The 14,063-nt window shown below is 46.4% G+C and overlaps 2 protein-coding genes across 2 annotated transcripts; both read right to left on the bottom strand.

Annotated features, from left to right (window-relative positions):
- Positions 1-1,745: 1,745 nt before the first annotated feature.
- TAF14 (Transcription initiation factor TFIID subunit 14) lies at positions 1,746-2,968 on the bottom strand (the record flags this gene model as incomplete). Its single annotated transcript, XM_036633686.1, has 5 exons — positions 1,746-1,769; positions 1,965-2,032; positions 2,127-2,555; positions 2,627-2,775; positions 2,847-2,968. The coding sequence occupies 5 exons, from the start codon at positions 2,966-2,968 to the stop codon at positions 1,746-1,748; spliced, it is 792 nt and encodes a 263-aa protein (XP_036502164.1).
- A 3,264-nt stretch (positions 2,969-6,232) lies between these two features.
- CGCS363_v001836 (uncharacterized protein) lies at positions 6,233-8,653 on the bottom strand (the record flags this gene model as incomplete). Its single annotated transcript, XM_036633685.1, has 1 exon — positions 6,233-8,653. The coding sequence occupies one exon, from the start codon at positions 8,651-8,653 to the stop codon at positions 6,233-6,235; it is 2,421 nt and encodes an 806-aa protein (XP_036501361.1).
- Between the last annotated feature and the right edge of the window lie 5,410 nt (positions 8,654-14,063).

Genomic DNA, 14,063 nt, shown 5'->3' with positions numbered 1-14,063 from the left:
CTCTCCTGGACTCTGAATTTAAACCCGCCTGGTGAAAGCAGGGCCCTCGAAGTGCGTCTGACTTACCGTGCAGCTGCGGGAAGGGTTTACGGAGCGCTTGAGCTCACCGGTTCATGGACCGTAGCAAGACTAACCATTCTATATTAATCGTACTTGTCGTTATCTCAGGACCCGCCAATGGTCTGGGGACGGTGCGTTCGAACTTCATTAACATTCCTGACGAAGATGGTCGGTTCCACCACCAGCAGTTTGAAGACTCCAGAGTTCATGCGGACTGTGTTCCATCGCGCCGAATACACGTAGACAACAACCCCAAGAAGATAATGAAGCGCTTCGGAAGTTATTAGTGTCAACTTTTTCAATCACACTGGTGTCAGAGAGTCTACTTCTTCGATGCGTGATAGAAGCAGATATCACAAATCCACGACATCTGTCGGGATCGACACCGTTCTAGCTACTCCGACTAGGGAAATTCCTGGAGTTTTTGAGCAGCGCAGCTGCGGCTGCGAGTTTATTTTATATTCCAGCTTGCCTGAGCTGTGAGTGCCTAAAGGACAGCCCGGGTCGTCCTACCAGGACCACGATTTTGATTACGCTGTGGCTCCTGCTCTGCAGAGCTCTTGACTTGACATTGCGCCAAATGCCGACCAATCCACACGGTCAAGATCTTTCATCATCAGCCATAAATAATTGCGTCGGGTACTGAGACTAATTAGATCTCGATGAGACAAAACAATGTCCATTAAAGTCATCAGGTGATTTGGCGTGTGAGATTAGGTCATGCTCCGGGGCCATACGCGGACACGCTTCGACCTCGCCAGCCACATCGATATACTATGTCTTGATTGAAACATAGGCTTTCATGTTCATCCTATGGCAGGATAAAAGAGGACAAAATACGCTCAAAGCAGCAGAAAAGCACGCCAGAAACGCAGGGGGTACACAACCTGGTCTGCCAGATGAGCAGCTGGTCTCGCACCACCGCTATACGAAGCTTAGGAATTGCCATTGCGTAAGCATATGAGGACCTAACCGACTGTGCTACGTACGTTGCAAACCGAAGGACGCCTCTCATTTATGCTTGAAGCTTGCTGGCCACGACGTTCATAACATGATTGCCGAGGAGTCGCAAGACGGTATGGCGCCAAAGTATCACAAACAGGAAGTCAGATTGTAGCGCTGGGACATCGTCACGTGTGGTAACTGTGTCATCCTGCGCACGGTTTGGCTCAGTATGTCACGAAGGGCCGGAATCAAGGGTCAACGACTGGTTACGAGAGCACGCGGCAACAACTCAATATGATTACACTGAGGACAGACTGGATCCTCCATCGACAAGGGGAAATCACGAACAAATCTAGCCCATAGACCATAGTTGCTCACGTTCGTAGCTTCGTCTCCCTTTCCCACCAAATACAAGAGCAATACCATTTTTTGCATGCAACTCGAGACCCGCGGATACTTTTTAGGGGGTGGGCATACACAAACAAAACAGAAGATCAGGCGCGGAGAAAAACAAAAGCAGACCAACGGAAGAAGCATTGAAAAGCCGAAAACGCCCAGCCAAATGCCATTGGGATAGAGTGAGGGGAAAGAAAAGGAGAAAAAATGACAAAAAAGGCTATTGCCCACATCCACACCATCTCTTCCCATCGCCCGAATCGATCGACTCATACGCCTTCGATTAATCGGTGAACTGAGCCCGCGTGGGTAGGAAATCGGTGAGTGACGGCGAGCGGGGGTATCTAGCTGACGAGGCCCTTCTTGCTCTGTGTTACGGGCACAACGTCGCGGTCAGCGGCCAGTTCTTCTTTACCCATCACAAATTCTTTTCTTCCTCCTTGTCCCAATCACTTGCCGCAAGCGCGGTGTCGCATGCCACCAAGACCATCCATACACTCGAGGAATCATTCCAACAAAAGCGTGAATCCCGTCTAAGGTATGCGGACGAGTGAGCGACGTACCAGGTAATCCCAAAGCTGCTTGGTCATCGAGTCCGACATGGTGTACAAGTCAATCGAAAACTCGCCCGCTAAAATCGACGTCAGTCCACGGGTCTCGCGTCACACTATGTAAAAAAAGCCGAATCCGCGGCACGCCCAATCTCCAACGCAAGGAAAACTGACCAGCCATGAGATTCGTAGTAGGGGAAGCAGGCATAAGCTCACCATCAACATCGCTCTTGATGTATGTGTCCGCGGTCTTGTTGTCGTTAATAATCTGGATGACGCGGAGCAAGTCGTCCTCTTCAAGCTTCTCGAGAGCCTGTGCGATCTTCTCGTAGTCGTACTTCTGGCTGCCCTTCTTGCCAGCACCGCCCTTCTTCTTCAGGCGATCGTCGTCCGACGGGAGAGGACCCGTCTCGCGCAGGATCTGCTGAAGCGCCTGAGATGGGTTCTTGAAGGAGACGGTGTGTACGGCCTCGTAGCGGTTCTTGGCGAAGTTCAGGTCGTGCTGGATGGACTGCTTGGACTTCTCCGTGATGTAACAATCGATCGTCATGTCGAATTCACCCCATCCTTCGTTCTCGCACTTGAAAGGGGCCTTGTTGAAGGCTGGAAGAAATCAGGGTCAGCGAGATTGTTGAAATGTAGGGAAGGCGCAAACGCGTCGGGTTGCCACGTACTCTGTGTTGGGTTCTCGAACGAAGGGTGAAGGTTGTAGACGACCTTCTGGAAGCAGTCGGCCGGGTGGTCCTCGCCGTCCTCGCCGATGACGTACAGAACGATATTCCATTTTCGCATGGGGAAATCCTCGACCGGAGAGGGCTTGTCGCTGTAGGGCAAACTCGAGGTTAGCTTCCCAACTCGTACCGGTAAGGAAGGAGCTACTCGGGCGCGACTTACATGATGTTTTGCTCGGTGACGAGCTTGACTTTTCGCTGTGTCATCGAGTTAGTCGTGAGAATCGGGCTTTCGGCGGCCTTGGAAGGCGCCTTCTTCCTGCCATTAAGCTTCTTCTGGGCCATGGCAGCGGTTGTGATGCTGCCCAGATGGAGGCAGAGTTTGTGGCGACAGAAGAGAAGGAATTGACGATGGAAGAGTACAGGATCAACTACGGGACTATTATAGTAGAGGAAGGAAGGACTAGGAGGAGGAACATCGTGGGGTGGCAGGGAGCGCAAGCTGTCGAGTGCCGCGCAGTGAATAGGGATTGATCATGATGCTGTCGGGCCTACTCGCGACAAGACGCGCCGACAGGGCAAAGCTAGAAGAACAGCTGTTCTTACCTCTACAATCATTATGGGCAACTGGCGAAGCGCTAATCGTACTTGTAGCTGTATGTGGTGTTTGAGCGGGGTTTGAACGTGCGGCGGGAGGCAGAGTTGGGTGTGTGAAGTTCACCAGATTGGGATTTGGAGGTTTGGGAACTGGAAGGCTGAGAGCCGACGCTCGGGCCACACATGCACCCCCCCAGGGTGTGTGGCTGGAATCCTCACCGCGCAACGTGAACCGTGACCGTGAACCGTGTTGCGGGGAAGCAAGGACTTTAATTGAATGTTCATACAACAGCCTTTTTGAATGCCATCAAAGACGAAGCAGCTGTAGCACAGATGATTTCTATGTTGCACAATGTCATCCGCTTCAGGAGGGTTGCTTTGCCCAAGTGCTCAGATCATCACAACACACACAAGCACAAAGCTCTCTCAAAAATGGGGTGAAGGGGGTATGATTTTGCCTGTCTATTTACTGCCAGCGCATCTAATCAAATGGGGAGGGACTTGATTCTTTGTTGATTTGTGCTGTGTAATGTCTTCTTCCTAAGCCTTGATGCTATTCTTCCACCGCTTGACTGCTTGAAAACAAACACCACTCGGTGCAGGTTTTGTTGCACTCTCCAACTATTCATGATCCTGCCAGCCTCTTATCGCGTGGGGTGTGTAAAAACAATGGTGCTAGGATCGTGATTCTTTTTGTGGTGGGCAGTTCGCTCCCCTTGGGCTCATGGCCCAAACAGACCGACTCTCCATCCTCGTCTTCATGCAGGCATCATGGGGATATCAGTAAGTCTCTTTAAGACTCCTCGACGGCAGGGGCAGGGGCATCAGAGCCCTCAGCAGCCTTGTTGAAAAGCTCCTCGTTGTCCTTCTGGGCCTTGAGGAAGGCGTCCTTGAAAAGGTTGGCGTCTTTTCGCGGTCAGCATCCCGTATCAAAACCTGGTGGAAAATCATAGACGTACTCTCGGAGTTGGCAAAGCGAATGGCCAGGGTGACGGCCTCGGCCTCACCCTCGCTGACATCGGCGGCGGCGTTCCAGACCCAGCTGCGGTCAGAGCCGACGTTGGGGGAAAGCTTCATCTCAGGGACGACTGCTAAGGGTCAGCGGCTGCGATCGAAGGAAAAGGTAATTAATGAAACGCACTGTAGTGGTTGGCGCAGACCTTGAGAGTCTTGTCACGGCGCATGACGAGACGGGTCTTGCCGTTCTCCTTGTGCTTCAACAGACGAACATCACCAGTACCACGCTCCTTCCACTCAGTCGTCTCCTTGACGAACTTGAACAACTTGGCGCGCATCTTGAAGAGCTGCTCCTCAGCCTCCTCGTTGGTGGCAGTCTCAACCTTCTCGGTCAGCTTGATGACGGGCTCGAAGTGGACATCCTCGGACTCAGGAGCCTCCTCCTCCTACGAAGAAAGGTCAGTATGGGGTTGTTACGAGCAGCGAATGAAAGCCATAGATGGGGTTCAGGTATACCTCGCCCTTCCCGGCAGCGGCGGCATCGCGCTGAGCCTTGGCGCTGCCGGAGTTGTCGCCGCGGTCCTCATCCTCCTTCTTCTCCTTCTTGGCGCCACCTCCGAACATGGAAAAGACGGAAGAGGAGGTAACGGGCTTCTCAGCCTCACCAGTGGTCTGCGACGCGAACCGAGTATTAGCCATCCGGAGTATTCAAGTGTTATCGCAGGTCGACGGCGAACGACTGGAAGCAATCGCATCGCATGTTGGGGTAAGGGGGGCGGTGAGCTTTAGCTCTTGTGGCAGAGACGAGCGATCATCGGCGCGCATGCGACAAAGGGGCGTCGTACCTCGGTGGGCTTGGTCTCCTCGGTCTTGGTCTCCTCGACCTTGGGCTCGGTAGCTTCGGCGGCAGACATTCTGGCGGTTCGTGGAGAAATAATGTGCGGGAGAGGTGACGATGTTTGGGTCTGTAGACGGCGGTGGAAACATTAGCATATGAAAACTTCACCTGCGCCGGTCTGCCCCTCCTTGACTCAGAGCGGGAGCATCGCAGGCTCGTCATCAAGCCCAAGGGATACAAACTGCAGGGGATCAGGGCTAAGGGCATCAAACTTACCAGGGCTAGTAGCGGTATGTTCTGCAGCAAGCAAAGCGGTAAAGGGGGAAGCAAAAAGATGAATTTGTTTCTTCAGTGGTATGGTGAAGTTGGGTGGGTTGGACAAAATGAGGAAAGACAGCCCCTCATTCAAAAGTCAACAACAAGAGGGGTGTCGGGCGGGCCTGCCCTTGCTGTTTAGGTGCCCAGGCGCTTGTCATCCTGCTGCTTCAAGGTACCCCACCAGCAAAATCATCGCGGGGTGTACTTCCCGGTGCTGACCTACCTAGTGGGGTCCTACCTGAGCCAAAGCCCAAAGCTGCTACTGCGCGTCCAATCAGCAAGCCCGCTTTCTTCGCCACCGGGGACTCCTTGAATTCGACGAGAGAATGTTGACGCTATCTCGACCGTCGGCCGGGCCTATCCGCACTATTGAATGGAATAATCTGCCTGTTAATTACTACGGTTTCTGCCTGCCAATGTTCTTACGGAATCCTTTTCTTGTTCCAGTCACGGATAAACAGAAATCATGACACCTGTGCTGCCATTCTGCGACCAACCAAGCGGAAACCGATTTCTACGCGAGCTTTTCAACTGATCGACACATGGGACAAAGTTGAGACGACAGGAAACTTCACAAACTTCACTCCTCTTGCCGTTCCGAAACGTTTTCAACTGTTCCATTCCGCAGAAGCCTGCTAGTACACTACTCTATCGACCTCACTCCTGTCATGAATCCTAGCAACCACCTGCCTACCTACCTGCGCTTCAGACACATTGGCGATGGATATTTGGAGGTAAGAGCGGAAAGTAATAATAAACATTTCAGGCCGAATAAAGCAAAGATAATCCAGGCCCCGAGGTAGTAACATGCCAATAACTCCGGTTCAGTCCGTTCCGTCCCGTGTCCTGTCCTTAGCCGGCGTTCCTAGGTATCCCGTGTTCATACTCATAACCATCAATTAGATCTGCTGTTTGCATTGCTGCGTCCAACGGGAGAAGCCTGATTGGCATCTAGCCTCGAGACGCTCCCTCTTCCGACGCGCTCGCATTTCCAACTTCTCTCTTTCCAAGCGCTCTTTGCTGGCAGTCTCAGCTGCAGCCTTCTTGTCAGACATGTACTTCTTGGCTTTGGCGAGATAGGTGTTGTGCTTGTCCGTCTGGTGAGTAAGCTTGAGCCAAAGGAGCCATGACTGGATTTGGGCATGTTTGTGCTTGATGTCTACCCAATCCAGGGTGTCCTGCGCTTGGCGAGACTCCCGAACTTGCTGCCAGCTCTCAGTCAAGTATGCAGGGTTCCATGAGGTCTTGAGGTAGTTTGCAGTCTTTGAGGCATCCTCGCCAATTCGGGCGGACACTTCTCTAAGGTCCTCCACAACCGAGTTCTTCAGGGATGCCAGCGTGGCAGCCTGCTCTGCGCCGCGCTGAGCAGCGCTGTAAATGCCGGCCGCGACGGACTTTCCAAAGCCAAGGCACTCCTCGAATGCTGACTTGCCAAAATCAACGAAGAAGGTCTCGTTGACCTTAGGCTTCCGTGTGGTATTGACGGCGACGGTCACTACGCCATATGCTTCCTTCCTTGGGATCTCAATGATGATGCCCTCATCGGTGGATGAGAACTTGGTCTTAACGGATCTTTCGCCCTTGAGAACATCGATGCTGATGGAATCCTTGGCAAGCCATGAAGTCTTGGTACCCGAGGGAATCTTGACCAGAATCTCGTTGCGGCTATGCTTGTCTGCTGAACAGACATAGTTCTTTGGAGACTCGGGGAACTTGTCAGCGAAGAAGTCGGCAAGCTCAGCAAATGGTGCAATAGCCGTGCTCCCCTGCGAAGTCTTTGCCTGCGGAACTCTGATCGTTGTTGTTGAGGTGAGGTTGATGGTAATGGTGGAAGTGGATACGGACACCGGAGTAGGAGACACGACAGGGGTAGGGACAGCAGAAGTCGCAACTGCCGGCACGGTTGCGGACGAGCCGGACAGGTGCCAGTTGCCAAGGAGCAGGGCCGTGATGAGGATGACAGAAAGGCCGGAATACTGCGCAACTGACCAGAGGTCGAGGTCTTCTGACTTTGAGACCACATACTGGCGAGCACGGCGGAGCTGCTTCAGTGACTGCGCGTAGAGCTCGGTGCATGCTCCTGTCTGACGCTCATCCACGGTCTTGTAGAGGCCAGTCAGATAAGCAAGGTTGCGGTTCATCTGACGGGCATCAATCTCTTTGAAAGACTTGAGGTCAATTGGCAGCCTGACAGGGGTAATATCTCGGTCAGAGAACTCCACACATCGATGGGGGCCGTGTTGGTTGATCTTGTCGCTCCAGTCCTCAGTGGGCTGCTCCTCAAAAAGCTCGGTGCTCGAAATGAACACATGAGGAATTGCATGTCGCTGCACAAATCCCCAAGTTACCGCGCGAGCCTGGCGAACAGCCTCATCGTCGTTCTCAGTGACAAAGAAGATGGCCAGATGGGGAACGGTCCAGTGCGGTGTGATGACGGCACCGCCAGAGGCAAACTCTGAATGGAACGTCCGGTTATTGTCGACGGTGATTGAGTAAACTTGCTCTCCCTGATAGACCGTTTCCATGGCGGCCGTGCAGGTCTTCACCTGCAGGTCCTTGGAGGAAGGATCACATGTGGTGCCGGTAACACCATCCTCTTGCGGCGAGGGAGAAGCCGCTAAGGCTGAGGTGAGCTTGTGAGTGATGTCGTTCTTAGCCGAAGGGTCGCCCTGGTACAAGATCCGAAGAGGGCCCTTGTTGAGCAAATATGACTGAGCCATGACCTGAATAACAGAAACAGAGCAAAGAGGGTTCGGCTCTTGGAAGTAGTGTGTGACATGATTGTGGGTGATGTTCTCTGTATTGGGGGCGCTGGAAATACTCTGACGCTCCAGGGGAGGCGTAGGCACTCGAGAAGACGGGTTCATGAGGCTCTGCTCCGCGTACTGAATCGATGAAGCTCTTGATCGATCCTCGGCAGCATCGTCCTCATTGTCAGAATCCATGTCAGAGCGACTGGCAGTGTCATCGGTACGCTCGATGCCGTCAAGACTATGGACATCATCAGGTCGAGCGTAGTCGAAGGAGCTCAGAGACTCAGCCTCAGTCTCAACCTCTGTTCCTCTATCATCCTGGCTCTCAAGATCGTCGTCTGTATTGATGAACTCGAAGGAAGACTCGGCCAAGTGGTCGTCGTCGGTTGCGTCGGAGGGGTTCATGATGTCGGGCTCGCTAGAAGAGATCCAGCTAGCTAGATGGCGGTTGCCTTGTGGGCGGGGGAAGCGCAGTGTCAACTCGGAGGAGGACAGCGTCGTAGAGCTTGCAGGATCGGATGTGGTGTCGACGTCTCGGAGGGGATCGCCGGCGTGCTGCTCTTCCATAACGAAGATGCAAAGAGTCAGTTTTACTGGTATCCCGTCATGCCTCGAAAAGTCGAGCGTTCGTTCGTAATAGTGAGGTCTGGAAGTCGGCGAGAATGCGCGGTGGGAGTTGTGTGGTAGGGGTGGTGGAGGATGGAGGGGTAAATGCGGGAGAGATGTGGATGGTGTCAAGTGACGGACGGGCTGACGCAGCACGAATGTCGGGGGCGTTTCTAGACGAAAAGGACGTCTGGAAAGCTGAAAACTTTGACGAGCGTCGTTGAGTATGTGTAGAGAAGGAGAAGAAGAGAAATTAACTAACTCTGGGGTGGCTTTGGAGAAGTGAAGTTGTCCTAGGTTTAACGTGTGAATGGGTTGTCGTCAATCAAGGTAGGTGCTGCCTGCCTTACCGAGAATATGAGGGGCGGCGCTGCGTGTTGCCTGCCTTACGGTACCTAGTTAGCCCAGCCAGCCAGGTAGACCATCAGGTCGCTTTAGGTAGGTAGGCGGGGTGGGGATTGGGGAGGAAGGGATAGGGATGGGATGAGATGTGAGAGCGGTCGGTTTATCGGAGCGCAGGTGTCGGTGACTTCCAAACGTCACGCGGATGCCGCCATCTGGACGTAGGAGCATAGATAAGAGGTGAGGTATTCGATACTAACCAGGGCAGGGGTTGGCGCCGTCAAAGCGTCCTGGGCCGGGCTGGGCTGCTTGTCTTGCGGTGAAAAGTGGTCGCTAGAACCTATTATTTTTCAGGAAGGAGAGGATGCGTTGTGGAAGGAAGAAGAGAGGCAAGAGCAGACGGAGAAGCTGACAATGTATGTGTCGACAGAAGGTGCAGTGGTCGGCGCCTGCAAAGGTGGGTGTGGATATGGATAGGTAGGTAGGTGGCAGATGCGCAATTACTGGAAGGGACGGGAAGGTGTGGAGAGAAATAGGCATGGAGAGACATGTAGGCGCACCATCAGAGACCAGGGAAAGGCAACCAGTAGGGCGGCACGATCAGGCAAAAGGGAAGGCGTGGAAAGAGGCAGGCTATTGCGGATTACGCGGGCAGGTGCTAACACAAGGAAATGGAACTCTCTGCCTTCCATTTCTTTGCTTGCCGTGGTCGCTTCTTTTCATCTGGAGATGTATGCGAATGCACACTTGACACTCGAGATAATGCACCGACCAGCATCGCTGACTTGCGCCTACCTTTTGGTGCCCCCTCCTGCCTCGAAATGAGTCTTACATCTGCCCGCCGCCTACCATGTGGTTTGGGTGGTGGGGGTGGGGTTCTTTTGCCCAAAAGTCAAGTCGCCAGATATGCTCCTTCATTCCACTCTGCAGGACATGCCCATGGGTATTTGAGCCCTTTTGACGCGGAGAACCTGCACCGCTACGTCTCTCATGTTCAAATGGAATGTCACTGTCAACTGGGCCGCCCACTTGGCCGGCATCATCGCGCCTCTTATCGATAACGGACAGGGGCATTTGGAGGGGAAAGCCAGCTCCAAATGCACCATTACGAACCGGTATGGTGGGGCCATCCACCATCACCCCGCCTGGAACCGCTCATTAGCACCAACCTACCTTACCAATCTGAGGCAAATAGGTATCGTGACCCGGAGAGGGATCCGCACCTCTCCCGACATCACCTCTTGGCCGTGAACGATGCACGCCAGATGTCGTGATTGCTCTGTTCTTCGCGAAGGAGCTTTCGCACGGGAGAGGAGTCATTTGTTGAGCTGCGAAAGCAGACAACGCCCGTTTTCGCCCGTCCACAGACCCGCCTGTCAGCCATCGTCTTCTGCCGCTTCAGGCTCAAAATCCCGCCGACCCCTCGAGCTGAGGCAAGGTACCAACCTAAAGTTCAGGTCATCCAATGTGAACGGCGCAAGTCACCATGGGCCGCCAATGCTCGGCCACCCAGCTCGCCACGTAAGGCATTACGGATCCCTCAAATGTGCAGAATAAGCAAACGAGCCGATACAAAAGGTGAAAGAGTCAGTGCCATTCGCCGGCCTGCAAGCTGGTAAGCACAGAGCGGCTTCCAATTCAATATCTCAAATGTCTCACCTGCCGCCGTCATCCTGTTTCTGATCGAGGCTACGAGTTCTGCGACATGTCTGGGGTTCAGGGCCGAGGTCTTAACTCATGTGGCTTGACCACACTCATTTGCGTTTGCCTTACCCGAAACCCCTGTTAGTGCGCGATTTATTGCCCCTCTACGCCACTTTTTGCTATTAACGATAATACTACTAACGTTAATTGATGCGCTTTTCGATGTAATTTAGGCTTTTTAATGCTATTTAGAGCGTGATATAGGTATAATATTATAATACTAGAGCAAGATAATAATAATCCTACCTCTATATAACTAGCATAGTTATTAAAGCTAATAGTATTATATAAAAGTAAGAATATCTCCTCTAAATTAGGATTTATATTAATAAAACTAGTAATATAAAAATCCTTTCTACTTACCTTAGTTCTCTAAGAAGAAGATCGTAAGAGAGAGCTTACGCTATATTAACTTTAATCTAACTTAAAATATATTACTTTTAATAAAATAGCTGTAATAAGGAACCCTTAGCTAACTATAAAAAAGATAGTAAAATCCTCTACTAGCCTTAAGAGAGGTAAAGCTAGCCTAATTAATAGGAGGTATAGTAGTAATTAAAACTCTTAAAGTAAAGTAAATATAAGAGGAAGAAGGTTTTACACTAGTAGTAGTATATATAAACCTATAATTATAGTTATTACTTAATAGCTTTAGCTATAAATAAACTTTATAGATAAGTAGTATAACTTATTAGCGCTAGAAGTAATAGAAAATAGTATTAGTGAGGTTAAGGAGATGCTTATAGAATAGCTAGAAGTTAATAATACTAAGGCTATTACTAAACTTATAATTAAGACTTCTATTAAGCTACTAATTAATCTTACTACTAAAGAGGATAATTTATTTAATAAATATTTTTTACTACCTCTATTATAACTATTACTACTACTACTACTTCTTATAGAGGTTTAAGTTTATATAGAGATTAAGATTATTAAGAATAAAGTTAAGATATAACTAAACCTTAAGCTTAAAGAGTTAAACCTAAGTAACTTCTACTTAGCAGTTAACTATATTATATATAATATAATCTAAGACTTTAACTATAAGTATAAGTTATAATATAGTAACTACTCCTTTAAGTTTCTCTTTACTTAAGTCTCTTTTACTTCTAAGTTAAACTATTAAATAGTATTCTTAAAAAAAATATTCTATATAAACTTAGAAAATATTAGAGTATTATAATTATAGCTATTTAATTATTAGTAACAGCTTATTAATACTATCTCTAATAATAATAAGAAGAATAAGCTATTATAAATTAAGATTCTTACTAATACTATAATAAAAGAACTTAATTAGTATATATTAATCTCTATAAGCCACTATTATAAGTTTTAGTAGTTATCTCTAGTGCTATTTAGTATAGGTTTTATTTAAATAAACCTCTCTATTAAAGTAATACTAATTTAAAACTCTATTAAGACGCCTTTATAACTAAGTACTACCCTATAAACTTTATAGTAGAACAATAACTTTATTAAACCTCTTCTTATTAGGCTTAATAATATTAGCAGGCTATCGTATTAATAGAAGTAATAGAGTAACTTATTATTAACTAGTAAGTTAAAGCAGAAGCTAACTTAAGATGCTTATTAAGTAATCTAAGTTATATATAGATATAAGTTAGAAGTTAAGTGTATTAATAACTATAATAGTATTACTAGTAATTATTATATATCTTAACTTTTTACTTTAATAAGGCTACTATTATATCTTCAGATTAATAAAATATACCTTATAGCTTAAGTAGAAGCTATAGCTAAAAGATTAGTAACTATTAATAAAGCTCTAGAAGAGATTGTTATAGATATAACCTTATATCATAATAGACGCTTTATTAAGACTAAATCTAAGCTGTAGAGTAAGATTATATTAAAGTTAAGAGGTAGTAGAGGTAGTAGAAGTAGTAGAAGTAGTATTAGTAGGTTTAATCTACCTCCTCACTTAAATATTATAAACTAAGTAAATATCTTATTACTACTGCTATACTATAACTATATACTATTAAATTTTCCCTTCTATAACTATACTCCTACTTAGTTATTATTATTAATATTACTACTAATAAGGCTACTATTAACGCTATTATAGGCTAAGAAGTAGGATTTATTAATTTTATCCTCCTCACTACTTATTCCTCAGATTAAGCTTACGCTATAACTTCTCTATAAATATCTATAATATCTATAGAGAATAGAAGAGATAGGAGATAATAAATAAAATGCTAATCTCTATACTGCTCTTAATCTTATCCTATAAGCTTATTTTTAACTTAAATCTCTCTAAAAAGTATTAATAGATTAGTTTAAAAAGAATAATATCCTTATAGGTATTATAGAGGTAATTAGAGGCTAAATTAAGTAGTTCCTACTTAAGCAGTATATTATAGATTTAATAGCAGAAGATAGTTTATACTTATTACTTTATATTATTAAAAGCTAACTAATTTTTAAGTAGAAAACATAATACTTCCTATTAGTACTACTAAATAAGATCCTCTTACTAAATAAGATCCTCCTACTAAAATAACTAATTATATTTACTCTCTTACTATATCTCTTACTTAATTACTTAATAATAATAATAATAGTAAGCTTTAATAGGTAGAATAAGGTTTTTTCCTACTTCTTTATAATAATATAAAGATCTTAATTTTAATAACTAATAGTAATTTATCTAATAAATAGGATATACCTCTAATGCTATAGCTGAAGAGAAACATATTATAATCAAAACATTATAAAGCTAACTAACTATTAAGATTAAATTATTTTTTTATATTAATATTATGTTATTTTAAGCAAAAGAGGCTCTTAATAGTATTAAAGTTAAATATAACTATAACTATAAAATTAACTTTATAGTAAGCTCTCCTCTCTACTAGTATCTTTAACTATTTTAATATAAATATTATAGTGATAAAAGTAATTTAAGATAGTATTAGTATTACTAGCTACTTTAAGAGTATAATTATAAAAGAAATCAGTAAAAAAAGTGTCTATTACTTTAAGTTATTTAAATTATATAAATTACCTCTATAAATAACTTTTAAGGTTTCTAAAAAACGCCTTAATAAGGTTAAAGTCTAATAAATATGTAAGTAAGTATAGTAACTTAATGTTATACTATTAGTAAGTCTCCTCTAATAGTCTCTTATTATGCTATGCTATGTTATCTATAACTAATATTAACTTTAGGCTAGGAAACACCTCTATCTTCAGTAGTATAAAATTCTTAATCTAAAATAAGAAGCTATTAGTATCTATATATCTAAGATAAATAATATAATTGAGAAGACTATTAATAGTGAGGGCTAGTAAG

Source organism: Colletotrichum siamense (genome assembly GCF_013390195.1).
Source record: "Colletotrichum siamense strain Cg363 chromosome Unknown KSG_Cg363_contig01, whole genome shotgun sequence".
Classification (NCBI taxonomy): Eukaryota; Fungi; Ascomycota; class Sordariomycetes; order Glomerellales; family Glomerellaceae; genus Colletotrichum; species Colletotrichum siamense.
The sequence above is the reverse complement of the archived record's forward strand: the minus strand, read 5'-3'. Positions and strand labels throughout refer to the sequence as shown.